The sequence below is a fragment of the Vanellus vanellus genome, assembly GCF_965231255.1.
Source record: "Vanellus vanellus genome assembly, chromosome: 1".
Lineage (NCBI taxonomy): Eukaryota > Metazoa > Chordata > Aves > Charadriiformes > Charadriidae > Vanellus > Vanellus vanellus.
This window is the reverse complement of record NC_138905.1, coordinates 56,964,131-56,991,360: the sequence shown is the minus strand read 5'-3', so window position 1 is coordinate 56,991,360 and position 27,230 is coordinate 56,964,131. Positions and strand designations below refer to the sequence as shown.

At 50.4% G+C, this 27,230-nt stretch overlaps 2 protein-coding genes across 2 annotated transcripts in view; one reads left to right on the top strand and one right to left on the bottom strand.

The window, feature by feature from the left end:
• Positions 1-21,299, top strand: part of SGSM3 (small G protein signaling modulator 3) — a 30,764-nt gene extending 9,465 nt beyond the window's left edge. The window contains exons 3-23 of the mRNA XM_082498187.1: positions 989-1,072; positions 2,352-2,437; positions 3,652-3,718; positions 5,105-5,313; positions 5,468-5,575; positions 6,528-6,671; positions 7,028-7,223; positions 7,450-7,595; positions 8,530-8,757; positions 9,719-9,773; positions 13,356-13,483; positions 13,780-13,935; positions 14,477-14,531; positions 15,025-15,074; positions 16,387-16,539; positions 16,643-16,713; positions 17,064-17,112; positions 17,450-17,535; positions 17,910-18,032; positions 19,521-19,581; positions 19,955-21,299. Coding sequence (XP_082354313.1) covers positions 1,066-1,072; positions 2,352-2,437; positions 3,652-3,718; positions 5,105-5,313; positions 5,468-5,575; positions 6,528-6,671; positions 7,028-7,223; positions 7,450-7,595; positions 8,530-8,757; positions 9,719-9,773; positions 13,356-13,483; positions 13,780-13,935; positions 14,477-14,531; positions 15,025-15,074; positions 16,387-16,539; positions 16,643-16,713; positions 17,064-17,112; positions 17,450-17,535; positions 17,910-18,032; positions 19,521-19,581; positions 19,955-20,038 — 2,262 coding nt within the window. The 5' untranslated portion in view covers positions 989-1,065 and the 3' untranslated portion in view covers positions 20,039-21,299. The remainder of the gene's footprint in view (positions 1-988; positions 1,073-2,351; positions 2,438-3,651; positions 3,719-5,104; positions 5,314-5,467; positions 5,576-6,527; positions 6,672-7,027; positions 7,224-7,449; positions 7,596-8,529; positions 8,758-9,718; positions 9,774-13,355; positions 13,484-13,779; positions 13,936-14,476; positions 14,532-15,024; positions 15,075-16,386; positions 16,540-16,642; positions 16,714-17,063; positions 17,113-17,449; positions 17,536-17,909; positions 18,033-19,520; positions 19,582-19,954) is intronic.
• Positions 21,300-21,903: 604 nt separating this feature from the next.
• Positions 21,904-27,230, bottom strand: part of MRTFA (myocardin related transcription factor A) — a gene marked incomplete at its 5' end in the record, with an annotated part of 49,574 nt that continues 44,247 nt past the window's right edge. The window contains 3 exons of the mRNA XM_082488263.1: positions 21,904-26,145; positions 26,585-26,645; positions 27,054-27,227. Coding sequence (XP_082344389.1) covers positions 25,646-26,145; positions 26,585-26,645; positions 27,054-27,227 — 735 coding nt within the window. The 3' untranslated portion in view covers positions 21,904-25,645. The remainder of the gene's footprint in view (positions 26,146-26,584; positions 26,646-27,053; positions 27,228-27,230) is intronic.

The following is a 27,230-nucleotide window of genomic DNA, read 5'->3' as shown; positions in this document are numbered from 1 at the left end:
ATGCAGCCCAGGATGCAGTTTGCTTTCTGGACTGCGAGTGCACATTGCCAGCTCATATTGAGCTTCTCATCCACCAAACCCGCCAAGTCCTTCTCCTCACAGCTGTTCTCAATCCATTCTCCACCGAGCCTATATTTGTGCTTGGGATTGCCACAACCCAGGTGCAGGACTTTGCATTTGGCCTGGTTGAACCTCATGAGATTTGCATGAGCCTACCTCTCAAGCCTGTTCAGGTCCCTCTGGATGGCATCTCTTCCCTCCAGCCTGTCAACCGCGTCACACAGCTTGGTGTCATCAGCAAACTTGCTGAGGGTGCACTCAATCCTACTGTCCATGTCACCAACAAAGATGTTAAACAGCACCGGTCCCGGTACTGGCCCCTGAGGAATGATGATGTATGGTGTTGTTCTTTTAGTATTCATAATTAAACATAGGAACATAGGAAGTTCCATCTAAACATGAGGAGGAACTTCTTTACTTTGAGGGTGGCAGAGCACTGGAACAGGCTGCCCAGAGAGGTTGTGGAGTCTCCCACTCTGGGAGACATTCAAAACCCATCTGGACACTATCCTGTGCAATGTGCTCTAGGTGAACCTGCTCTGGCAGGGGGGTTGGACTATATAATCTTCAGAGGTCCCTTCCAACCCTGACCATTCTGTGATTCTGTAAATACAGGACTCACAATATGTGATGGAGAAAATGATGAAAGTTGACTTGATTTTTGACATTTTTTCAATCAGCAATGCTGTTGCTGTCACAAGGAATTTGGTAAATGACAGTGTGCTCTTTCTAGCTGATGGGTAGGTATGAAACCAAGAGGAAATTCCAGTCTCTGGAATTTAGTTTTCCTATGGGGAATTTAAATACTAAGGGAGTTAAATACTACGGGAAGTTGTGCATGAGGGGTCTGTTTGTCCCCCAACGTGTTCTTAGATGCTAATTGAATTATCTCATCACCATTTTTTTTTTTTTTTCCTTTTTGTAACAGGATAGTGATTTCTCACCTCTGAGAATAGCATTTCTGGACCTGCTGACAGCCTCTGCTACTCGGCCTTACCTAGCACAATGTCAGGTGAGCACACAATAATGGACACAGTATCTTCTTGTTTGGTTGCTTGTTCTTTCTTCAGCTGCAACTTAGTAAAATAAAGTTACTGGTTCCAAGAGCCATTCTTTACATTAACATACTGTCTGGTCAAACGGGGGGAGAGGAAACCGCCGTAGTCTTTGTGACCCAAATGCCTTTTCACTCAGAGTGGACTCAGTTCCTTCTTTTACCCTGTGCTGAAGCCTGCAGAAGCTGCTTCAGCCATTGAACACAGAGGAGGAAGGAGGTTGAAATGTAGTCTGCCTTCCCCATTTTTCATAAGATTTGCTTGGTTCTGTTTTCCCAAGTTTTGCCCCAAAGTGTGTGGCTCACTTTATGATCTGAGAGATTTTTGCTGTACAATGGTATCTCTAGGGCAGGAAGAAGGCTGAAGAATTACTGGAGTTCAGCTGTGGACCACTGAGATACAGGCTTTACTGAAACTAGATCTCCTTCTTCTAACAGTGGCCAACTCTCCCATCCCTTATTTTTGTGTAAACCTTTCTTCCTGATCCAGCTCGTTATTTGAGGCCATATAACCCTTAGGGAGACTATATTTCAAAGCCAAGTTGACCTTTTTCTTGGTGATGTGTACAGTGGAAGACCTGGGACATGCTTATCTGCTTCAAATGTAAAACTTGATGTCTGCTTTTATTCCAGGAGAAGCTGTTCAGTGGGGCACTGCCCGAGACGGGAAAGGTGTTTATCTTGAACACAAAAGACCAAGATGATAGGCATACTTTCATTGCTACAGCTTTTTATACGTGGCCTGGCAATATCCCAGCTCTGGAGCAAAGGGAGCAGTTGAGCATCTTGCTGAGGGCTCTGATTTCCCAAATTGGTGCCTGGGTGACAAAGTTTCAGGGAACTCTTGGGTGGTCAGTGCCTCCGTAGGAGGCATTTACTTCTCCATAATAATTTTTTTTTGGTAATTGTTCCCCTGGCTTGGCAATGACTGCACAGCTTTTCCAAGCAGAAGAAAGATCATATGATGCTATGGAACTATTTCTCTTCCCAGAAGTTTCTTTCTTACAGGGAACTCTGTTTTGTCTTTCTGCTTCTTTTGCTTGATGATAGGAAAAAAAACTATCTGAAATAACCTGCTTCCTTGCTGAAGTGGGAGCTGTCTCAACGTCTAGAGTGGCAATAGTGACAAACTGTTGAGAGAGTCCTTCTCTTGGTGAAACAACCTGTATCAAGTGTGTGCCTTCTAAGGGGGTCCTTCCAGGTTTTCACTGCTGTGTGTTGATCTCTTTCTGTGTAGGCCATCACACTCCCTCTGCTGGGGGTCCCTTCTCAGCACTCACTCCCAGCATTTGGCCTCAGGAGATCCTGGCAAAATACACACAGGTACGGTGTGGGGCAGGGAGAGGGTGTTCTCTGGCTCTGCACAGAAGTAAAGGGAGCCTGGTGATTTCCGGTGGTCTCTGAAAGCTATAGGGCAAAGGAGGGAGCAATGCACTTGTCCTCCAGTAGTTTGGTTGGGGATGCTTGTTTGCGACTTAAATTTTATGTATTTTGCGGCTGCATGCTGGCTCTTGCAAGACGATCTTGCAGAGCACAGAGAAACTTGTGGGAATTATTGCCCTGCTGTTTTGCAACTATTGCTCCACTGTGAAAATGTTGACACCCTCAAAGGCATCTCTGTCACCATCAGGCTACTCTGGATTGCTTGTGCATGGCAGGAAATGCTAGCCTCAAGACTTGTCACCAGGTGGGGAGAGCAGGAAGGAAGGAAGCAGCCACGGAATTTTGTAACTTGCACTCAGTGTTTGCTGAAGGCAGCCGAGCCCAGTGAAGCAGGCTGAAACTTATTGTGGAGCTATGCTAGAAGCACGCTTCTTGGGCACTGCCTGGGTGCAGTGCTTGCGAGACCCCACAGGAAGGGCAGGCAGGCTTGCAGGAAAGGGGAGGTATCCATAGGCTTGCACTCCTTAAAAAAGCTTGAATGCAACCTCCAGTGCATACACCCCAGTGCCAACCACGAGTACAGATGAGGAAAGTTGAGATTTGGGTCATGGACCTTAATTTCCTTTGGCTTATGATTTGGGTCTGCTTCATAGGTGCAAATCCCAGTTTTGCCTGCTGTCTTTCAGAGAAATGTGAAAGCAACAGGCAGGAGATGGAGCACTGTAGGGACCTGAATTTGCAGTGTGTGTGCAGAGGTAACAGGGGACTGCTGTGTTAGACGCAGACAGTAGAGACCACTTTAGCTGGTGTCCGTGGATTCCTCGGTCTGTGAGGAGGGCTGTCTGCCCCTCCAGGTGGGAAGTTCTGATGTTGATATGATGCTGTGCTGGAAAAAGGATCACTGGAAAAATCTGTGCAGGTGTGAAGGCAGAGCTTCACAACTCCTATGGAGAAGTCAAAATGGGAATGGGATGCAACACCTCCCCACCTGGGAATTGTTGTGTGAGGAATTGAAAATAAAAGGGCAAGGAGTCTAGTTGCTCAGAGGGCGCAGTGCGGATGGTGGTGGGATGGGGCAATAGCCATATGTCTCTGTTCAGTTGTTCAGTGCTAAACTGGTGAAAGTGTCTGTTCTCCTTCCTCACATCTCCCAGAAAGAAGAATCCATTGAGCAGCCAGAGTTCCACTATGATGAATTCGGTTTCCGAGTTGATAAGGAAGGTAAAGCCAGTCCCATCCCTCCCCCTTCCATTGTGTCCTGCATCCAGCCCTTCCCGTGCCTCCAAGTACGGCAGGGTGATTTTGCAGACAGTCTGTGCTAGGTCTTGTCTACCCACCTTCATCATCTTTCTGTATGCTGCCATTGTAATCAAGTGCATTAGATGTGCTGGCCTTGTGGGAGTCTGGAGCATAGACTATGCAGCAGGGTCACTTCCATCCCCTTATACTTGTGCCATGGGTAAGAGAGAGAAAAGTTAAGAGGAACTTACCATTTCCATTAGCAGCTGAATGCTGGGGAAGGGCAACTTTCCCAGTTCACAGTGGGGTCTCTGTCATGTTCAGTGGCACTGTAAGCACTGATAGCAGGCACAGTGACGTGCTCTCTGTTGAAAAACTCGTGGCCAAGGTGAGTGGCAGCAGTATGTGTTCTACCCATCCCAGCAGCTTGGCAAATTGTAGGGGCAAAACCCACATCCTATTTTTCCTGCAAGATATAGAGGCAGGTGACCAAACAGAAGGAGGTGTGGAGAACTATTGCAGCTGGGCATTGAACTACAACTGGCTGCCTTTGCAAAGAGGAACAGAAGGGAGTGGGGGACATAGAAATTGATTTATGTGCTCTGAGAGGATGTTTCCAGGGCTCAGGCCATACAGTGCAAGGGCAGAAGTTGTTTGCATGTGTACCCTGAGGTACCTTGAGTCATAGAGGATCCTCTTTGAAGCAATGACCCAGAGATGAGGACAGGACACAGTGATTTTCTTCAGCCAGAACATTTGACAGACTTGTATATTATAAAATCAGCAGAAAGGTTTGGACTGCATTGTTGAGAAGTGTTATATGATGAAGGACGGAGTGCATTACGTCAAACCTGTACTTGTGCCTGTCTATTTTAGAAAGCCAGCCTCAGGTTAAGGTGTTCTCTCACTGTGAATTTGGAAGTGTTCTTATAAAGCTTTTTGGTGATTAAATATCCCCATAATGTTTTGCACCTCATTACTTGCATGAGCATATAGCTTCTGCTTGCTACCTCTGAGGCTTGCTATGCTTTTGTCAGCCTGATTTACAGATCCTTACAAACCCAGCAGGATAACTGCTGCCGGGGTCTTGTTTAATTCCAGCCACACTCTGCTCTAAATCATGAGTAAGTAGAGACTAGAAGCCTGCCGACAGCTCCTTAGTTCTCAAGGCCCCAGTGCCTTTTGTTTATGACTGTAAAATTTGCTGCATGGAGAAGACAATTAAAAACCAAGCTTTGCTCTGATTGGAAGACGTGAATGTTTTTAATGTGCTTTCTTCAGACGGCCTTCCCATTCCCCCCATGTTTGTTTCCTCTCCTGTTCTCTTTCCCTTGTCTGCATTTCATTCTTCTCCCTTTGCTGAGGCAGATGGTGCTGAGCCAAACTCCAGCAAGCTTCTGGGGGTCCCACTGACAGAGGAACCACAGCAGAGGCTCAAGTGGCAGGCTCATCTGGAATTCACACACAACCATGACGTGGGCGACCTCACCTGGGACAAAATTGAGGTCACCCTACCTCATTCAGACAAGCTGCGCTCCCTGGTGCTAGCTGGCATCCCACACAGCATGAGGCCACAGGTAAGAGTGCTGCCTGTTCTGGGCAGGCTCTTGTACCTAGAGTAAGAGACAGTGGAGCAAAACTACTTTCTCTTGATTGAGAGGGTACCAGATTATGGCATTCTGTAGCTGTCTTAGTGACGCTTCCTGTCTCTGTTCGCCCTGTCCCCCCTAGCTGTGGATGCGCCTGTCGGGGGCCTTGCAGAAGAAGAGGAATTCAGAGATGTCATATCGGGATATCGTGAAAAACAGCTCTAATGATGAAACCATTGCTGCCAAACAGGTGGGAGATACTGCCTAGTGCTGACTGGGCATAAGGGAGTGAGGACAAAGGGCAAGATTTGCTGCGTGACGAGGAAGGGGTGTCTGCCTAACACCTGCAGCAGGGACAGTTGAGAGTACATATGTGGTTGAATCCTGTTGGGCATAATTTCTGCTTTGTTTTGTTGGAATAGCAACTGCACAGCTCCCCTCCGTCCTAGGACAGCAGGGAAGCAGTTGGACCTGTGCTACCTGCAGGCTAGAAAACAGTGTTGCAGTTGCATCTCAGCAGACATCCTGATACTCATTGAGGGAGGTGAAGAGCAAAAGGCTGACAGATGCACCTCTGTTGAGGTAGTGGCAGCTGCTTCCAGGGACTGTCTTTGTTCTCTCAAATACAAAGTCTCTGAACACCAACAAGACTGTTACAGGGTGTTTTCCCTCTTCCTCTGATCTCTCCTTTTGTGGAGGAGACAAAGGCCATGGCAAAAGAAACTGCACATGTTCACCTCTCACTTAGAAGCTAGGCTCAAAATGGTTGGAAGGAGGAACAACACTGCCCAAGGGAGATCTGTGGGCTGTTCACCTCCAAGTCCCCTGTCACAGATGTGGCCAGGTTGTTGGTTTCTTTCTGGGATAGGTTTGTTGGGAAGCCTTGCTTGAAATCCAAGCAGATGAAATTCCCAGGCAGTATGCCTACTATTCTCAGTGGTGAAGCTAGGGGCTGAGTTTAGGCAAGTATTTCTTGGGAGACACCAAGTCACCGTGCGCACTGGCATTTTCCTGCATGTCAGTGAAGGCTGTTAAACTGACCTGAGGTGCTTGGACAGGGCCATCTGTGGTGCCTGACTTATGCGTGAGTGTGGGGAAGCAGAGTTCCCTTAAGCAAGAGGTCATGGGGAAGTGCAGAGAGCAGAAAGCAATTGTTCAAGTGCTGCTAGCTGACCCTGTCCTTGCTTATGGCTGTCTCGCAGATTGAAAAGGACTTGCTCCGCACGATGCCCAGCAACGCCTGCTTCTCCAACATGAACAGTATCGGGGTGCCACGGCTACGCAGGATACTACGGGGACTTGCCTGGCTCTACCCCGACATTGGATATTGCCAAGGCACTGGCATGGTAACCTGCTTTTAGAGTGTCTTTATCATAGGGACTGTTTTTTCTGTGGTGGCTATGCGGGGGCAAGGGATTTGAGGCAGTGCTGTCAGACACTGGCCTCCAAAAGAGCTGAAGGGAAATACCTTCCATGTGGAATGTTTTTAGTGGGGAAGGGAGAGCAGAGTAGCACAACATGTCCAAAGATGTGGAAGAATTCAGTCCATCTGTTGGGGAGGGACAGGCATTACACTGAGTAGAGCTGCTGCAGAGCAAGGAAGATGTTGATCACCTAGATACTGGTCCATCTCTCCATGTGAGGAAGTGGGGAAAGAGTTCTGCTTCTCTTAGGACATGCAGTTCTTCCTTCAAAATCCTAGGTGGCTGCCTCTTTGCTGCTCTTCTTGGAGGAGGAAGATGCCTTCTGGATGATGTGTGCTATCATCGAGGAACTGGTTCCTGCCTCCTACTTCAGCACCACCCTGATGGGCGTGCAGACTGACCAGCGTGTCCTGCGGCAGCTCATCGTGCAGTACTTGCCCCGCCTGGACAAGCTGCTCCAGGAGCACGACATTGGTAAAAGTGTGCCCTAGAAATCATAGCTTTTCTTGCCAGGGTGACACACACACAAAAATTGTTCTTGTTTCACAAATGGAGAGCAGCAGGGCTAGGAGCAGACATCCTGGCCCTGGAGGCAGTGCATGGTCATCCTTGAGCTGGGAGGAGAGCACTTAGGAGAGTCCATCTTCGCTGGCTGGCTGACTTCTCTTGTCATGTTTCTTTTCTGTATATTTATTCACAGAGCTCTCCTTGATCACCTTGCACTGGTTCCTGACCTCTTTCGCTAGTGTTGTCCACATCAAGCTGCTGCTACGTATTTGGGACCTCTTCTTCTATCAGGGCTCTCTGGTGCTGTTCCAGCTCACTTTGGGCATGCTCAGTATGAAGGTAATTCCCACCTCCTCTTTGTCCTTTATAGTACTTGGTGTTTAATTCTGACTTTTAGGGGCAGAAGGTTTTGTATCCACTTCCTGTGCATGGTTTGGGAATGTGCTCTGGAAGATGACTTCCTGCCTTCCTCAGAACTGGGGGCTGTGAAGAACTTCCAAGGCACTTCATAGGATTCAGGGATTGCTGTTTCCCCTGTCTACCTTATTTGTTCCCCGATAATTAAACCCCATCAGCTGCCCCCTCTATTCAGTCTAGGTCCATCTTACCTAAACCAAGATACTTCTTGATTTTGCACCATCTCTGAGGAGAGATATAAAGCTGAAGATGGGGTCATCTGGGAAGCTTTTGATGGCATTGTTGAATGCTCCGAGAGATTAGCGTTATCCTGACTACATTTGGTTTGGCTGGCTTACATTTAACCACCTGATCTTTTCCTTTTTATGCGAAAAATAATTTTGTGGTTCAGCTTGCTGTGTGAAGGGCCAGGGTGGGCCTGCTGGGAGGTAAGGGGAAGGTGGAGCACTGTTTGACATGGTAGACACTCTATAGTGGGTGGGACTCGGCAGTTTCCATTCCCTTGTCCCCAGCAAGATCCCTGCTGTGCCCTGTCTTGGCGGTAAGTGCAGAATAGCTTCTGTTTTGTCTTTCCTTGCTGATTTGACTTCATTTCAGTGATGGATGCTGTGATTCAGAAACGTGTCAGCTAGAATTTTGGGGGCAGATCTCAGTGCAGTAGAGTAGTAAAAGATGTTGTTCCCCTCTCATAGGTAGCTTGAACTCTTCCTACTGAAGTTTTTATGGAATTATCTAGTTGTACCTGCATTGTTTCTGGCTCAGACTGTACACTGAATGGGAAATTGCATCTAGAAGCCCCAAGAGCATAGCTGTCATGCTCACTGTTTTGTGTGGCAAAATGATTGCGTCATTGCAGGAGGATGAGCTAATCCAGTCTGAGAACTCTGCCTCAATCTTCAACACACTCTCGGACATCCCAAGTCAGATTGAAGATGCAGATGTGTTGCTGCGGGAGGCCATGCGCGTGGCTGGCTCGCTGACAGATGTGGCCGTGGAGACCCAGCGTCGCAAACACTTGGCCTACCTCATTGCTGACCAAGGGCAGCTGCTCAACTCCAGCACCACTGTCAACAATTTATCCAAAGTGAGTGCACAGAGACCCATCTGCCTCTGCTGCTCCGTTTTTGCCATTCCCTTACATGTTTCCTCCCAACTGCTGTTTGTGAGCAGATCCTTCTGTCTGAGAGGATTTGGGCTCCAGGGTGACTCTGTCATCCAGTGGAGAAAAGGTATTGGGAAGTGAGGGGGAGGTCTGTACTAATGAAATGCTGGCAGATCTGTCCTGGTTGATAAATCCCCAGGTGAAAGGGATGTTGACATTGATTGTAATTATCATTAATGAGACTTATGATAGAAAGGGATGCATTTTATTAATGGAAACTAAAAGAAACGACATATGCTTTTGGCAGAATTTGCTTGCTGCATGCAGAGTAGGAACTGGAGTTAATCCATTAGTAAGAAGCTGATACACTAAAATAACTCTGGAAGGTAACATCAGAAAACAGTAGCAGCCTTTGGGAAGCTGAATCAAAACTGCACCTGTGTTTAATCTTGGACTACAGTCTGCAGTTGCAGATGTAGTAGCTCTTGTTTGTCAAGACTATGTGGAAGATATGTTCTTTATCTTCAAGGTCCTTTCCAACTCTAAACCATTCTATGATTCTATGACACTCCTCCAATTCTAAAATGTAATAGGCATCTACTTAGAAATCTATATATATTTACGTGTAGAACTGCTTTTGGCAACAAGTAGAATTAGAACTAAAATTATTCACTCAAATTCATGGTTGGTTCTTGAACTTCAATTATGTTTTTGTAATAATTGAGCTATAAATAACCTGTTGCACATGGAGCAGATCAAGCAGTAGAGCTGATTCATTGTGTTAGAACTAGAACAACTCCTCTCCAAAATCGCCAGTTCACTTCCCTGCCCCTTCCAGTGGTAGCTATCAGGATCCCTTGCCTAGAGCTGACCTGTGTGGAGGATTGCTTTATTTTATTTCTGAAATCTGTCCTAATACTTGCACTTTGTTCCCTCTCTTCAGATTGTGCGGCGCAGGACTCAGCGCAGGAAATCTGGCATCACCTCTCTGCTTTTTGGTAAGGACAAGCCCATGCCTTTCATGTGGTGCTGATGGATATAGCAGCCTAGGAGGGAGGGGACTGAGCAAAGCAGGGAAACACTGGGACAGAGGAAGAGAAGGGAGCCAGAACTGAAGGAAGAGAGGGAAGAACTGCAGTTTTCTACTTGCTTGCTTTGGTCTGAACTCAGAAAGTGAATTTTAGGTTAGATGGTTAGTCCTTAAATGGTGACTGACAGCGGGCTGTAGCTCAGTCTACCTGTAACGTCCTTCTTGCACTGACCAACAGATCAAACACATTTTCTGGCAGTCAACAGGCTGGATATTGTACTCTCCTGATATTACTCTGCTCAGTTCAGGAACATCTCTGAAGATCTGAGACGGGGCAGGATGGTCCAATGTGTCACTCATCAAAATTTCTAAATACAAACATCACTGATATTCTCCCTTACTTACTCTGAGAGTTTGATGTTGTGAACCCTTTTGAGTTTTCATTTTCTTTGTTTATGATCTAAGCCAGCATATGTCCAGAAAGCACAGGGCCAAAATAGGTTTTGCATGGGTTTAACAATAACTTGCTTCTGTGACTCCATAATAGCCCTTTCTATTATAAGCTTCACTGTCATCACCTTCCTTGCAAATGGTTAGCTTTCTTGAAATTACCACGTCTCACCACAGAAATAGTTTTTCCAGAGGAAGACAACATACTGAATTTACAGGGTTCAGATAGTGTTCCTGCTGTGGTTGAAATGGCCTGAATAAATCTAAAACTGGGTTTTAATGGTCTTTTCAGAAGAGAGCTTTTCTGATGTTCTCCAGGAAGCTGATATGTTGTCACAGGCTTGTGACAAGCGCATACAGCATTACATATAAAAGTTATGGTAGAAGACCAATGAAACTGGAAAGTCAAGCATGCAGAAGTGAAGAAATGCAGGAAAGTTGCTTGTGCAACCTAAACTCAGAGCTCTTGTATGTGATGTTATACAGTCAGTGCACGCTGAACCTGCAGAGAACATAGCTGCCAAATGCATCTTTCTTGTGTCTCAAATAGTCTCCTTGACCAAGTTTGAGAAGCTTTATGAAAGTGATAGCAAGTTATACCCACACATAAAGATAAACTTCAAGTTCAAGCTTCAAAATGTATCAATGGTAGAACCGAGATGATCGATAGTGTTTTCTCATTTTAGTGGGGTTTCTGTACAGTGGCTGTCATGGTTTTACCTAATTTACTTAGTAATTAAAACATTGGTTAAAATAAAGAAGTTATCATCCTGCAGCAGATGACTAGAATGGAAAACTTCAGCCCAAGCGAGGGGACGGAAAGCTTGGATGTGATAAATTCACCTTATACCGGGAACTGTCAAGCAACATTAACTGTAAAGTCTGCTGTCTGTGATAATTACTGTGTAAAGCTGGTACATAGCCCTTGTCGGGGTGGGAGTAAGAACTTACCGAGAACTTAATTCTTCTTCCTTAGAGTGAATGCAGATTTAGTTGTGACTTAGACAGGAGTTATAGAATCCCAGGAGCACTGTTTGGAAGGAACCTCTAGATGTCTGTACTCCAGCCTCTCCTGCTCAAAGCCAGGCTCCTGCTTATGCTAGATCAGGTTGTCCAGGGCTTTCTGTAGCTGAGATTCAGGGAGTTGGACCAGATTTCTAATGAAGGAATAGAAAGAAGAAATGGCAAAAAGTAGTTTGGCAGAGAACAAGATGTGCACTTTGCCCTTTTCCTGTTGGATGGACATTGCAACAAGGAAATGCAGGAGAGCTAGTCCTCCGCTGCACAACTGCGTGGCTAGTCAGCCTTTGCAGGCTCAAAATAGAGCCTCCTCACATGTGGCTGATCCTGCACTGGTTTCCTGTTTTGGAAATGTACATGCAGACATATTGGGTGCAGTGAGGTGAATCTGGTGGAAACCCCAGTTGCTTTCTTCTGTATTGTGTGTATTCTAAGGTGGGAGGGTGTGGAACTTTCTTCCCATATCTCCTGCTTGTGTTTGAGTGGGGTGGATCTGAGTACAGAGGGAGGAGCACAGTATTTCAGCCAGAAGTGACTGAATGATGACAGAAGGAATCAGTGATCTATGTAAAGGAGGGCAGCCCTCGGAGCTAGTGTGGCTGTGGTTGAGTAGTTTCTTCTTTAGTCACATTCTGTTTTAGCAACATGAATTTTCTGGGAATCCCCGCCATCTGCATGATCACCTCTCTATTTACAATCTTTGTATCTCTGAATTTGTAGTGAGAGTTTTTACATTCTCTATTTCCTACCCCTGGCCACTGAGGAGGAGGTTTTGTTAATTGTCATGACTTGGCCTGGGAGTAAGTATGCCCTACAATTTTTCTAGTCCAGAAGCAAAGTTCACTTTTCTCTTGTGTGTCTGATTCTCTAATAATTTAATTTAGCAAATAGAAAACAATTATAAAAGGAATTTTAAATCTATCTTTGTGCTTCTATTTATGTTATTTAAGTTTTAGTATTTTAATTATGATCACTTGTGATTAAAAGATACTGTTAATTACTTTCAATAAGCAGAAGCTTCATGTGTACATAGCTGTTGCAGCAGCTGTGTAGGTCGGGCCACACTTTATTCATATTGGTTTCTATAATGCTGTTAGAAGATAAGCAGAGTACTAATTTGCTAGCCATGATTTACTTGGGTCTTGTATAAAAGCTGTGTGTATAAAAATTGGAGTTCGGTGAAAAATGCACTGGTTTAAATGTTGATTTTGTTAATCAAGCTGCCTCATCTTCAGCAAAAACAGATGTATGAAAATACACTTTGAATTTAAAGCAAGCTAATTTTTTTTTAGGAAAAGCAGCAAATGGTTTATTGTTTCCAAACATCATGTACCAGATTTTTAAGGCTTTCAGATACATTAACTGCTTAAAGAATCCATCCCATTAGGTGTCTTTCTGTATAAATTGAGATAGGCTGTCAAAACTCCTGGGGGAATTAGTGACAGTTGAAAGATGTTTTGTACTTATGACCATTTCTATACACTCAAAATGTTTGAAATCTGGCTCTTAGGGAGATAGAGTCTTAAGTAGGTGGTGGCTTTTTTCTCATGGCTCTGACTTCTAGACTGACACAGGAACATGAGTTGTCTTGGTTTTTCAAATCTTTTTCAAGACTCAGTGAAGAATATGCTCTCAGCTTGTGAGGTATGCAAAAATCAGAAGTAGTTCAAGCAAAAGCTGTTTCAGTTTCAAGAGAATTTCAGTTGAAGAGAATTTTTGAAAGTTCCCTAATTTTGTGTCCCACCATTCAGCCATCTCTATACTGCGTAGATACTTCTCTAAAGCAGTACGCAGTACCTTGGTATACTGAGGTGCCCTGACAGATCAAAGATGACATCTTTCAGTTCCATATGTGGTTTGAAATACCAGCTCCTTAACATTTGAGACAGTCAAATTGGTATTGGTCATTTACATTATTGAATAGATTCGCAGTAATACCTGTCTTAGCGTAGGCAGTTCTAATGTCAGGCTCTTTTTTTATTTCTGTAGAACTGATGATTTCTAACATTAACAAAAAAATAAATACCTCATGCTTGTTTTCTTTTCCTTGCCTTCCCTCTGGCTGTGTGGGCTCCCCCAGGGGATGATGATCTGGAGGCACTGAAAGCCAAGAACATCAAGCAGACGGAGCTGGTGGCCGACCTGCGTGAGGCCATTCTCCAGGTGGCACGGCACTTCCAGTGTGTGGATCCCAAGAACTGCAGCATTGTGAGTGGGAATAGCTGGATTTGCGCTGCCGTGTGCTCGAAGCATGAGTGTTGAGTGTCCACCACAGGACAGGGCTGTTCAAATGTTCCTGGACCATGGGCTCAAGGAAGAACATACCAGGTGTAATGGGTGGAGGGTGAGGGCTGTGCTGAGAGGTTGTCTACCTGCTAGAAGGAAAAGGTTTGGGAAGGTGAAGGAAAAGGTTTGGGAACAGGGGCCTGCAAGCTTTGGCCGATCAGTTGGGAGTCAGCTGTTGCTTTTCATTCCTCTTTGTTCTTCATCCACATGCATGCTAGGATCTGACTCCAGACTACAGCATGGAGAGCCACCAGCGGGACCACGAGAACTATGTGGCCTGTTCCCGCAACCGACGACGAAGAGCCAAGGCACTACTGGACTTTGAGCGCCACGATGACGATGAGCTGGGATTCCGCAAGAATGACATCATTACGGTGCGTCAGTCTGAGACAGGGGCCAGGGCAGGACTGCGCAGACCCAACTTACTTGGGATGCTGCACTGCCTCTTCTGCAGGGAAAGAAGGGAGGAGATCAGCTCAGAGCCCAGTTAGGAGTCCAAGGGAAGCAGATGGTGTTTCTGGGGGCTGCCTGGGGATGAGGCAGTATGTTCCTGTCTGTGTTGTCTTGTGGGCCATTCTCAATGCAACCACAAAGTCCCTTTCCTGGCTGCCATACAGCTGAGCAAAAGACTGATTTGGTCCAACCTGAGTCCTGGTTTAACATTGCGCACTAAGCTGTGGTAAGACTGTAAAAGCATCCGTTTGCATTTTAGCTGTGGGTGTCCCATCGGAAATTGGGGAAAACAGGGATAGTGTTGTGTTTGCAGTAGATTTTTTTTTTGCCCTTGAAGGCCCTGGGCCACATGAGAAGAGAACGTTAGCCAAACAGTTCAGAAGAAAGCAGTTCCTCATTGTGCACACACAGCCAGGCAGCTGCACTCTCTTCAACCAGTGTTTTCTACTGCCTGTTTTTCAGATAATTTCCCAGAAGGATGAGCACTGTTGGGTGGGAGAGCTGAATGGACTGAGAGGTAAGAGCAGGATGGGTTGCACTGGGGAGAGTGGGGCCAGGTGCAGAGCATCCATTCATCCACAGCAAAGGCTCTGCCACGTTTGCGGCAAAGGCTCTGCCACGTTTGCGGCAAAGGCTCTGCCACGTTTGCGGCAAAGGCTCTGCCAGTTACCCAGAGCATCTGCCAGGGACAAGGGGAATGTTAAAGCAGGGTCTGAGAGCAGTGGTACAGTTACCTGGTTACTTCTTGGAAACAGCAACTTTAGGCTCCATCCTCCTGGCACAGGGTGGTTGGGTGCATGTCATCTCTGCTGCTTGTGGGCAGTGTCCTGTAATTTGCTTCCTCTTGCAGTTGCCTTAATTCTTGTGATTTTGAGGCTGCTCGCCTCCTTCTTTGGGGTTGCACCCTATGAACTCTCATTTATTCTCAGCTTCCACTGAGCTCTGGTCTTGTCTGTGTAGAGGTTTCTCAGAGTCTATGTCAGACTCACCTCTTTGTCCACTCTTTGTAGGTTGGTTTCCTGCAAAATTTGTGGAGATCTTGGATGAGCGGAGTAAAGAGGTAATTGAAAAAAAAAAAAAACCACAACAACGACAAAAAAAAAAGGAGTCATGTCATAACTGAAAAAACATAGTTGAAAAGAGCCATGGTTTTCCCTCCTTGAGTCTGTTTGCTCTCTTTGGTTATTGAACGCTTAGTGATGTGATCAAGCGGCTTATCTTCCTAAGCCTGTTTGCTCAACTTTCTGATGCTGAGCGAGTGGAGAATGAAGGCCCCAGAGGGCTGCAGGGGGGAACTGAGTGTGATGACTGGGCTTGCAAGGCCCCTGGAGTTGAGCTTTGGGAAAGCTGAGAAAGAACCAGGCAGGTATGAAGCAGGATCCCGTGGGCAGCGTTTCTGCCTTCTCCCCTGCTGACTGTGCTCTCTTCCTCCTTTGAGGCTATGTCTGTGGGTCCTGCTCGTGCTTTGTGGTCACCACAGTGGATTCTCCCCAGGCAGTGTGCCTGAGGGGGCACTCTGTCTCAGTTCCTCTCGCAGCTGGCAGTGGTGAGATGCCACCTATCTAGAGCAGATACCTAAATATGGCTCCAAGGTTGGGGTAGGGGATAGGAGACAAACGTCATCAGCTGTTGGCCTAGCCAATTTTCAGAGGAAGTGGAGAAGGCCCTGTTCTCCCTCTTGTCAGCATTTGGAGAGTGAGGAAGGGCTCAAAGGCAGACCTGAGACCCCCCAAGAGAAGCCCCTAGAGAGATGTCATTATTGACATCTCACTTGCTTCCTTACCCCCTTCTCAGGGGTGGTTCCTTAGATGCAGATGACCTCTCCGTGTATAAACACACCCAGTACTGCTGAGCAGTTCTCCTCCCAACTGTGGAAACAGAGAGAATCCGACTCATCCTGATTTTGGAATATCCTTCATGCTAACAGCGTGTCAGGGTGGTACCTTGGAGTGGTGTACCACCTGACCTCAGAGTTCCCATCTACCCCCATTTGTCTTGACTTTTAGCAGCTTACAGAGTCCCAGAGACCCACAGTGCAAGTCCTTCTCCTTACCTTAGCTCAGTCAGCATCACACCAAACTGCAGCAGTTCCTACATGCTGAATGCTGCCAGGATGGTGCTGGGTCATCTGTGTGATGTCCTGGGCAGTACCTGGGCATGAAGGTCCTGGTGTCCCAGCAAATCCCAGGGGAGTAGCACTGAACTGAGGAAGACTTGCAAGAGTCAGCAAGAGCATAAGGGGTTAAGAGAGGGGGTCTGATGGGTGCTTGGGAGTGGAAGAGGTGTGTGCAGAGAAGCTCTAGGTGAGCGGACCACCTCCATGCTCTGCCCCCTTGCCAGTATGCTAAGAGCTGGCTCTTCATGTTCCTCAGTACTCCATCGCGGGAGATGACTCAGTCACAGAAGGGGTGACGGACTTGGTGCGAGGGACGCTGTGTCCAGCCTTGAAGTCCATATTTGAACATGGATTGAAGAAGCCGTCTCTGCTGGGGGGGCCCTGCCATCCCTGGCTGTTCATTGAAGAGGTGAGATGCCTCAGTTCCCTTCCTGGGGCAGTGTTGCCAGAGGGCTGGGGTGATGGGGGGCACTGTAGGGCAGAGTGTACTGACTGTCCCTTTGCCTCACTAGGCTGCAAGCCGGGAGGTGGAACGGGACTTTGACTCCGTATATTCTCGCCTTGTGCTCTGCAAGACTTACAGGTAAGGCCACTTTATTGACACCAAGTGGCTGGGTCTGTGCCTTGCTCCCACATGCTCACCAAACTGCTGCTGCTCTCCACCTTGGGAAGGGTCATGGTCTGCCCTATCCTCCTGTGGGCGTGGTGTCAGCAGGTTCCTGTGCACGTGCTGACATGGGGCTGGCAGTGGCTTTTCCCCATTCCTCGCACTCCTGTGTTTGCTTCTGGGGCTGTATCTTGCTCTCTCATGGCTGCAGGATCACCTGTGGGCTCAGCAGTTGCAAGAGACCTGTTGGGGCATGGAGTGGGAAAGGCCTGCTTGTGCCTGGGGTGGCTCTGGAGCTAGCTAGCTCTCTGCTGTGATCTTTGCAGGCTTGATGAAGATGGCAAAGTCCTCACTCCAGAGGAGCTGCTTTACCGGGTGAGTGCTGCCCCCAGCCCAGCCAGAGCCCAGCTCCTGGTGTGGGGAAGTTTCCTGTGGAGGCTCCTGAAGGGCAATGCCCTTCTCTAGGGAGGTGCTCAAGAGTCTCCCAGACCCTTCCCTCTTGGGAAGCAGTAAAGACACTAGATGCCTGGGGAAAGGCAGAAGGGGAAGCCATCAGGAAGGCTTGGACCCTCTGATGCTGCAGGTGGCACTGGGTGAGGATGGGGAGCTCTGGGGAGGGCAGCGTTTGGCTGTGTTACTGAAATGGCTGCCCAGCCCAGCCCAGCCTGAGGCTAAGCTGAGAAGGTGGTAACCACATCTTCCCACCCTACAGGCAGTTCAGGCTGTGAACATGACACATGATGCTGCACATGCACAGATGGACGTGAAGCTTCGTTCCCTCATCTGCGTTGGACTCAAGTGAGTCATTTGCTCCTGATACCCCTGGGTGGAGGGAAGGGTGTGCAGGGAGCTTGGGAGGGGGCAGAGCAGGCTCAAGGGCAGCAGTTGTTTCAGTTTACCTTAGGCCCCAGAGTCTTTTTCTCCCTCTCACTGCAGCCACTGAATGGGACCTGTTCCTTTCTTGTTCATGGTGCTGCCCTGGCTCCTGGCTGGACGAAGTAGCTTTCATTGTGTGAAGTGGCTCACACAAGTTAACTGGGTTATCCTGTTCCCACTGGGAACAGGACTGTGAGCTGGGGTCAACGCTTGGGCTGAGAATAGACTATCCCAAAGGGATGGGGCTTCTTTCCCTGGCTTCAGCCAAGTAACATGCCTCCACCCCATCGCTGCAGCGAGCAGGTGCTCCATCTGTGGCTGGAGGTGCTGTGCTCAAGCCTGCAGACTGTGGAGAAGTGGTTCCATCCCTGGTCGTTCCTGCGCAGTCCCGGTTGGGTGCAGATCAAATGTGAGCTGAGGTGAGTCTGTCCCCATGGGCTTTGCCAGGGTCTGGAGTGGATTTCCTCCTCCCCTGCAGTAGGTGGCCCTCACTATGACTGGCTTTGGACCCTCTCCAGCAAGTAGTAGTGTGGGCTGCCCAGACATCCCTGCTGCAGTGATTTCCTTCTGTGTGCTGAGGCAGCAGCAACTGTCTAGACAGTTTAACATGATGCACTGTGCCTGCCTGATCAAGAGCAGAGCTTGGCTCCTGGGGAGCTGTCGTGACAAGCGGCAGCCTCTGCCTACCAGAAACCTCCTGCTGTGGCCTGCACCTACTCTGATGGAGAGAGACTGCCTTTTCCACCCCTCTGCTCTCCAGGTCCTCTGCCAGCCACCCTGAGTCCAAGCAGGGAACAGGGAATGCGCTAGGGAGACAGTCTGGCTCTCGCTGGCCAGGAAGGAATCACTCACAGCTGACTCTTGGTTGAGCAAGGGAGTGGTGTCAGGGGCTGAACGCGGCTGACCTCGCACAAAGCACGTTGCTTGGAGCCCAGGGCACACATCCACACTGTGTGCTGCAAAGCCACAGAGCAAACACCACCACCACTACTCCAGCCCTGCTGCTGCTGCCGTCCTGCGGGAACTGGCTTTTTGTCCGCACCACCTGGCTGTCTCTGGCCCAAGTGAGAGCATCTGTAGCGGGAAGCAGACCTGTGTGTACACGGCTGGGGGTGCCCTGTTCTCCTTGTGCTGCTGCTGAATGGGAGTGAGTCCCCTCCACCTCTGTGCTGCGGTGTCCCATGCACAGGGGCAGTGCTAGTTCAGCACAGCCGAAGGACCAAGTGGGACTGGTTCCCAGGTTTGTGGGGAGCAGGAGCGGAGGCTTATGCCATGTTTCTCCCAGCCAGCTTCCTGTGGAGGGGCCTTGGCTCCCTCCCTGCTGCAGGAGAGCCCCACTCAGGAGTTTACCCTGAGCCTGAAGGATTGATGAGATTGTTGCCAGGAGGTCTGAGCGCTGCATCCCTGTCTTAGGGAGAGGGTTGCGGCTGTGGCTGCAGCCTCTGTTCAGAGCCAGGTCCAGCGAGGGACCTCCGTGTGTTATCCCTGTGCGGCACTTGTGCATGGGCGTCAGGACACTTCTCTCTACTCCAGGGGGAGAGAGAGGGGTGCGGAAGATCTGAGGTGCTACTGGCAGGAGTCTGCTTTCCAGAGAGGAAACTGCAATCCCCCATTGGCAGCTGCATGCAGTCCTCAGCCACGTCTGTCCGCCGTCCAGCAGAGCCGGGGGCTGCCTGTGCCTCCCTGCGCTGCTGCGTCAGGCTCTGTAGGGGCTGCACTTGAGTCACAGCTTCAAGCTTCTCTTTCCAGCCTGGACCTGCCGGGATGGTGAAGCCCAAAGAGGACGGGGAAACAGGGGGATGAGTAGCTGGTGCTGCCCTTTCAACACCAGGACAGCAGCACAGGCTGGGGGTGTGATCTGGGTGGGTGTGCCGCGTGTGTGTTACCATCGCTCTCTTCCGTTGCAGAGTCCTCTGCAAATTTGCCTTCAGCCTCTCTCAGGACTGGGAGCTGCCAATAAAGAGGGAGGTGAGTAGGTGGCATCTCTCATTCTCTATCTCGGCCGCCAGCTTGGCTTACTGCCTCCCTCTCCCAGCCTTGTGCTCCCGCCCATCTTCTGCCTCCCCCGGGAGCCAGCACCAGAGGCTGTGGATGGGGCCGCTTTCTCTGCCCAGGCAGGCTCTGCCCGGGCGCCGTGTTGCAGTGCTGGCAGAGGGTGCTGCCTGCCCCTGCCCCGCTCCCTGCTGCCCTCCAAACCGCAGGGCCTCTCCCCGTTTCAGCTGCGGGGAGGTGGGAAGCGCAGAAGGCTGGAGACCTTGGCGTGCGTGGGCTCTGCCTGCAGACACAATCTCCCCTTTTCTGGGCACAGTGCACTGACCCAGGCCTCTGTGTCGTCCTGCAGGAGAAGGAGAAGAAGCCACTGAAGGAGGGGGTGCAGGACATGCTCGTGAAGCACCATCTCTTCAGCTGGGACATAGATGGGTGACCCCCACCCCGCCCCATCCTGGGGAACCTTTTCAATGGCGCACACTCCTCTCCCCCACCCCCATTGTGTCTCACCCCCTGCCCTCCCCCACCCCACCCACTTGTATCTGTGACAAAATCCCCCTCGGGGGAGGCTGCTAGGCCACCTGGGACAGACAGTGAGAGGGGCCGAGCTGCAGACCTGAGGGAGGTGACGGTCGACGGCGATGCTGCAAAGGGACAAGTGTGTTCTGGCCACAAAAAACAAGTGCACCTCTCCAAGCCTTCCCCATCTCTGCCACTCCCATCTTCTGCTCGCCTCAGCCCTGCCTCCCCCTGTGCCTGGGGGAGCAGCCTGGCCCGCAGCCCCTCATGCGTTGCCCTGTGGGCCAGCAGCTGCGTGGGTGTGTGAGCATGTCTGCTGCCGTAGCTGTGAGCTAGAGGCAGCCCTCATGGGGTGGCTTTGGTCTGTGAGAGCTGGTGTGTTTGTTGGCAGGTGGCACTGCGGGTGCAGGTGCAATCGGGCTGGTAAGGCACTCACCACTATATGGGAGCAGGGATAGCACATCCCCTCTCCCCATGCCAGCCAAGGGCTCACCTCTGGCAGGGAGAGGGATGGCAAACCCTGAAGTGCTTGGACAAGTTCCTCTGACCTGGAGCCAGGGCTGAGATGGGGAACCGGCATCAGCCTTATCCCACCTCCCTGGCACCGGCATGTGGGGTATTGACAAGAGGTGCCCAACTGCAATGGCCTGTTACCACTGTAACAGCCTGAGGGGATGGGCCTTGGCTCCTCTGGGAGCAGACAAAAACCGCCTCTCCTTTAAACAAGAGTGTTTCATGCTGTCATTTTAGTCTCTAGATGATTTTTACTGTTAACCAAAAAGCTGTAAATTAACATGTATATTTTGGCACCATTGTAGCTCAGGACGGGGTTCAGGTTGGAGCTGGCTCAGGGAGACTAACTCGTCCTCCTCGCCCTGCGGTGTCAGCAGGGACGCAGGTCAGGAGTGGAGAATTGCTGCTTTGTGGTGGTGGCTCTGGATATGGAGTCTGTGACTTTCTACTGAAAGCGCTTGTCTGTGAGCACAAACTACTCATTAAATGACACTAGATTCTTACTTTCCTTTATTCGGTGGGTTTGTAAATAAACTGCATCTTGGGAGAGTGCTGGGCTTTGGCTTTGTTTTTTTTTAACAGGGCCAGGACTAGATTTAACTTCTGCCAATTGATAATTATGAGCCCATTTCTGCACTGGCTCCTGCTTAGCATCAAGCTCAGGTCTCTGCTCAGCCTGCTCTGGCACTGTGGGTGCTCCTCACGCCGGCATTGTCTCAGAGTAGCCCAGGAGGGCAGGCAGCAGCCGGGGGCAGGAGCAGTTGTGCTGCCGGTGGTGGCAGTCCTGCCTGGCCCCTCTGCCACCAGCCCTGCCTGAAGCGCGGCCCTGCAGCAGAGCCCCGGGAGGCCCTGACAAGCAAGAACTACTCCAAAGGCAGGGATGTAGGGACCCTGCAAGGGAAGGGCCCCTGGCAAAGGCAGAGGGGCTGGCACAAAACAGGGCTGAGTGGTGCTGGACAGCAGCGTTGTCTGCACATTAACAATCTTCTCCAGAAAAAGCAGGTGCTCTCTCTTCTGCAAAGTAGGACAGTAACAGGGCACAGGCCCCAAGAGAACCATGTTCAGAAGCCCAAGCTCACGGGAGGGTGGAAGTTGCGGCATACTTACTGAAAATTAGTGTTTTCAGTCAAAGTAATTCCAGTTTGGCATCTGGCTGAGGAAGGCTGCACTGTCACCTCACCACCGTAATAGCTGTGGTCCAGATCAGCCTACTGGGCTGGGGGAGGCTGTAAAAGCTGCCAGGGCTTCTCCTACCGCAAGACCTACTTCTGGTTACAGGGTAGGTAATTTCCATACCCAGAGGGAATCTCCCTGCATCGGAGAAAGGGTGAGGCACCACCACTCAAGCTTCTTTTTTTCAGGTTTGAGAAAGACCCAGAGGGATCACCCACCCTTAGCTGGAAAAAGCAGAGTGGCCCCAAGCCCTCCCACCAGCATAGCAGAGAAGTTTTTTGAGCACGTGGTTGTTTGGAATTTTTTTAATAAAATGGATTTTTTTTCAAATATTTGTAACTGAAAAAATAATTCAATTTAAAGATCCATTCTCTCCCCCATTAACTTGTCACTTTTATCCTTTTCCAGTTGAATACTCGCTCTGGATCCGATGCCCCAACACCATCTGTTTGAGACGGTGCTGATCACCCCTCGCCGTTTGCTGCATAGTGGAAGGGAGAGTGCGTGCTAGTCAAATACACGTTACAAACAAGTAGTGGTTACAGCAGAAAGATTCAGGATTACATTCAAGGTAGAGGCAGAACATCAGACTTGTTTTTTCCCAATGGGTGCAAAAAATGTATGTCCAGGGGAATACCTCTTCCGACAAAGAACTATTGAACTATTATTCAAACAAATAATAGTAAGAAAGCAGAGAACTGGGTTACCCTCCTCTGGGCACTGCTTGGGGAAAAGACTTTGTAATATTTCCTGGGATGAGGCACCATCTTCCCCTCTGCCCATGGGCACGGGGTTCTCACTCGCTCTCCTGGCACAAGCCCCTTGTGCAGAGGGACTCTGGCAGGTCAGCTGGGTTTCCTCGGAAGGTGAGGCTCATGGTTCTGTATCATCTGGGCTCCTTGAGGGCTCTTAAGCCCATCAGCCAATTTCAAGTACATTGGGCAAATTCAATGTAATTAAATTCGTACAAAGTTTCACAGATGAAGGTGGGAGGTTAAAGGTGAAAGGGAGCAGCTGTGAGCTCAGCCTTTCACCATCAGCCCCAGGGAAGGACTAAACTGGTAACAAACATTGGCATTTCTCTGCCAACAAAGACCGGGGTGCCTGGCCTAGTGCAAGGAACCATGGCTGGGTCAGGTCAGGACTGCAAGTGGAGTGCTCCCACCTTCCTCTAAGAGCTCATTGCACTTCGATAATTTCTCTCTTTATTTACTGGTTGCAGCCTTGTAACTATTTGTACAAAAGAAATCACACAGCTGGTTTTGGTGGGGGGGCTACTGCCCACTGTGGGCTTAAAAGCAGCTGATTTTTTTGCTTTTTTTTCCCTTAGCATTTGAAAGATCCTCCCCTGCCCCCCAGTACTTTCCTCCTAAGAAACCACTTGCCTCCTGTGCTCACCTGGTCCCACAGCTGGGCAGCTGCCCTGGAGGGGCTCTGGAAGGTGATTGCTAATGCACTCACTGCTCCCAGTACACTCAGCACAACCACCAAAATGGAGCAGGGCTGCATCAGGAGGGAAGTGAGGGAGAGCTCAGGGGCATAAAGGGGGTGTCCACCAGTCCCAGCTATTCTGATTTTTAGGACATGACACTGTAGCTTGAGTAAAAAGAAAGCAGGCGGGGGGTGGGGGGAAGGGGGTGCCCTCTCCGACCCGGACACTGAGGGAGGCAGATAAGAGGGTCTGACTTGCTTACAACTGGGGAGGGGGGAGAAGGAGGCAGAAAGGAAGGAAGCTGCCAGCAGGCTCCCCCTGCAAATGATTAAGTGGCTCCCCATGCAGTTAACAAGCAAATAGGGCTCAGGAAAGCAGGAGTTTCTCCCAGCTGCAAAACAGGCATGACCCCACCTGGCTACAGGTTTAGTGGCTGACAGCACGTCATGCAGGGCTGGCGCTCCCCTGCCCCACCATAGAACAGAGGTACCCACACCCCTGCAGCAAGGCCTCCTCCTGAGACGCACACCAGGTACCAAAGGGGCAGGGGAGCAGAGCAGCATGCGCCCACCCACCTTCCCCCACCCCTCTCCAGCAGGCAGCACTGCAGCCTGGCACAGGGGAAAAAGAGGGGACAATCCTCAAGGAGATACTAACAGGATGGCGTTTTCTCCTTCCATTGCCTGAGCAGGGTCAGCACCTTAGTTCATACAATTTCAAAAGCCACTGCTTCCCCCACCGCCCTCAGCCCGAGCAGCCCAGACACAGCTCAGGGCCAAAGCAGGGGTAGCCATGTGGCGAGGTGGCCGCCTGGGTCCCAGCTGTGCTATGGCTCACCTGGTAAATATGGTGGTGAGTTACTACTAACAAACACAGGAATTTAAGTGACAGGAGTAACAGCACGAGAGCGCTACAGGCCTGGGTCTCCAACACAAACCCCTGCACAAGGAATAGCATTGTCATGGCTCTGGGGGCTTGGGGTGCTCATCTGCCCCCTCATCAGTCAGCACCTCCCCAGAGGCACCAGCCCAGGGCCCTACCTGGCAGCAGCTGGCTGGACACAGGGCAGCAGATCGCAGCAAGCAGCCATTTGTTTTTTTGCCTTTTACCCCGTGGGCCTGGAGGGAAGGAAGAACAGAGGTTTCACTGCAGCAGCGCAGAGGACAGGTGCCCATTACTCGCTTTCAGGCTCCCATTTCTCCCCAGAACGGGGCCCTCACAGTCCCACCACTGAGCTAGGACCTGTGTTTGCCGTGCCGCTTCCCCTTCCTTGCCTGTTGGGTCTGACTTCCCCCCAGCTGCTTCTTTCCATTGGGGCATCTGCTACAGGGAGGCAACAGCACAGCTGAAGGCAGGAGACAGATTGCACATGGCCCCTAATGATATGTTGCTCATTGCGAGCTGTGCCCCTCACAAGCTCCCCAGGACAGCCCAAAAGGCTGTGTCCTGCTCACCTGGGGGTGTCATAGGTACTGTGGAAGGTGGGGCGAAGCAGAGTGTGTGCCTGAAGGCTGGACACCAGGCCCAGCCAGAGGTCTGGGGCAGTGAAGGACAGATTTAACATACAAGGACTTGGCTTTTAGCACCTTAAAAATCTGTTTTGCAGCCCAAAACGAGTGAAGCAAGCAGACGGGCTTCTGCCAAGCTCAGCAATATTTGGGAAACCAGCTTAGACATTACCGGGTTGGTGGGGAACCCTGGTTCCCTTTGGCTAGACTTGGGAAAAGTGCCTGTTCTGCCCAGCTCCTTGCAGCCCTGCGGCAGACCAGACCCTCCCCTAAGAGGATGCAGCCGGGGCAGAGGGCAGCAGTTCCGGCCCCGAGCCAGCACCCCCGCCTTTGCATCCTGCTCTGGAGGTAGAATCCCCTTTGCCAACCGTTAAACCCACCATACTGGGGGAGCACAACTGCCTTTATTTGCAAATCCCAGCAAAGTATGGGGTGCTGCTTCTGGCAACGGCTCAGGCCCAGTCATGCTATATCCTGCTGCGAGAGGCATGAGGGAACTCATGCCTGGCAGCGTTGTGTCCCATGTGCTGCCATCGCTGCTCCTGCCTGGAGGCAGAGGGGCTGCCGGCTCCGTTCTCACCCGAGCTGGGTCAGGTGGCACTGAGGGGGGGTAGGAGGCCACCAGCCCCAGAGCTCCTGCAGCCTCCTCTTCCCCCCCCAGCAGCCCTTCTCCCTGCCCCGGCCTGGTCCGCTGCCCAGGCAGCAGCAACGTGAGCAGCAGGTCTGCCTTTGCCACCACTGCTGGCTTCATGCAGGAAGGACACTGTTGGGGGAGGAGTACAAATACTAAGAGCTCGTTTCCTTTTTTTTTTTTTTTTTTTTTTTGGTTGACTGGCCTCTTCCCCCTGGATGCCCGTGCCCTCCCACTCCCGTTCCCTTCTGTCTCTGCTCACAAGAGTTACAAGCAAGAATCCCAGTGCAGCTGCAGATCGTGTCCATCAAGGAAGTCTGTGGAAAAGAGGCTGGGAGCTGCAGTGCTAAGGGGAGCCAGGCTCATGACAGGCCCCCCTGGCAGCTCCAGCCAGTCCATGCTGTCCAAGTTAGCCTCAGCCAGGTCCAGGGCTATGCCCCCAGACGGCTCGTGAGCAAAGTGCAATTCCGAGGTGTCCATAGGTGAAGGCGGGTGGTCCAGGATGGCCGAGCTGCTCAGCATCTCACTGTGGAGGTCATCAATCAGAGACAGGGGCTCCGGCCCATCATGGCCTGCTGTCAGCAGTGGGAGGCCAGTGCTGCTCTCCAGGAAGTCCTCCAATCGGCCGACGAGCACCGGCTGCCCCAAGGATACTGGCACCACCAGCTCTGAGGATTGGTGGCTGCTGGGCGGTGGGGAGCAGGCTGGGGCCACAGGTGGTTCCTTCCCAGCTGGGGATGACTGATCCTTGAAGTCAGCAGAAATTTCTGTATGGAAAACAAACAGGCAGGCCAGGGTGAGGAAAAGCTTGGCTGAACACCAGAAGGATCCCTCCCACCCACCAGGGCAACAGGGATCCCCCAGACTGAGCCATCACTGACCCCCTGGGATAAGGAAACCCATCCTGTGCCCATGCTTGGCTCACTATGGGGAGTTTTCAGCCCGCCTCTGGGGAATTCAAGCTCTCTCCAGTATCGCAGAAGAGATGGGCCCAGATCTGATGCAGCAGAGCCAACAAGAAGCTTTGTATCATCCTAATGCCTGACTGACATCTCCCTCAGTGCCTCAATGACTACTGCCAATGCTAAAGGCACTGGCAGTGATGTAGGAGCAAAGACCTATGCCATGACAGACTCTCCCCCAGTGCTCCATAATCCCCAGGCTCAAACCCAAAGACTATGGGAAATGCTGCCTTTGTCTCCTTACCTCCACTTTCGATGAGAATATCAAACAGGTCGTCCATCTGCTGGCTGGAACAGCCGTTCTCCTGCGGGGAGCAAGTGCTGGATTAGCTTCCTATTTGCCAGGGGAGCTTCCACCTCCAGCAACACCCTTGGCTGATGGCTCTCCTCCCTCACCCCAAGGATGGGGCTGTTATCTAGCAAGAATGAGCACACGGAGGCATGGCACCAGAATCCTCCGTAACCCCAGGCTGTTACTGGAGGGGAAGGCATAGTCTGCAACTGCTGTACTAACACTCACCAGGCAGTGAGTGGTTTGGAATCTCTACTTGTGTTTTAGGGTCTGCCCCAACCCCTCCATAGGGAATTCAGCTTGGAAGGCGCAGCTGTGTCTCCATTCTCTATTACTGGCCCAGATCAGGAATCTAAGCAGATTCACAATGGTAACTTTTCACCTGCTTTCCAAGGAAACCAGGGAGAAGAACTGCTCTCACCTGGGCCTTTGGCTGTTGCTTCATGGCCTCTTCATAGCCTGGTGGCTCTTTCACTGGGACCGAGGGAACAGGGAGAGGAGTTGGAGGAGTTCCAAAAAGCGACGTGTGCTGTTGCTGTTCCAGGTCCATCTGGGCTGGGGAAGGGGCAGCAGGAGAGCCGGGCTGCGATGAGGGCTG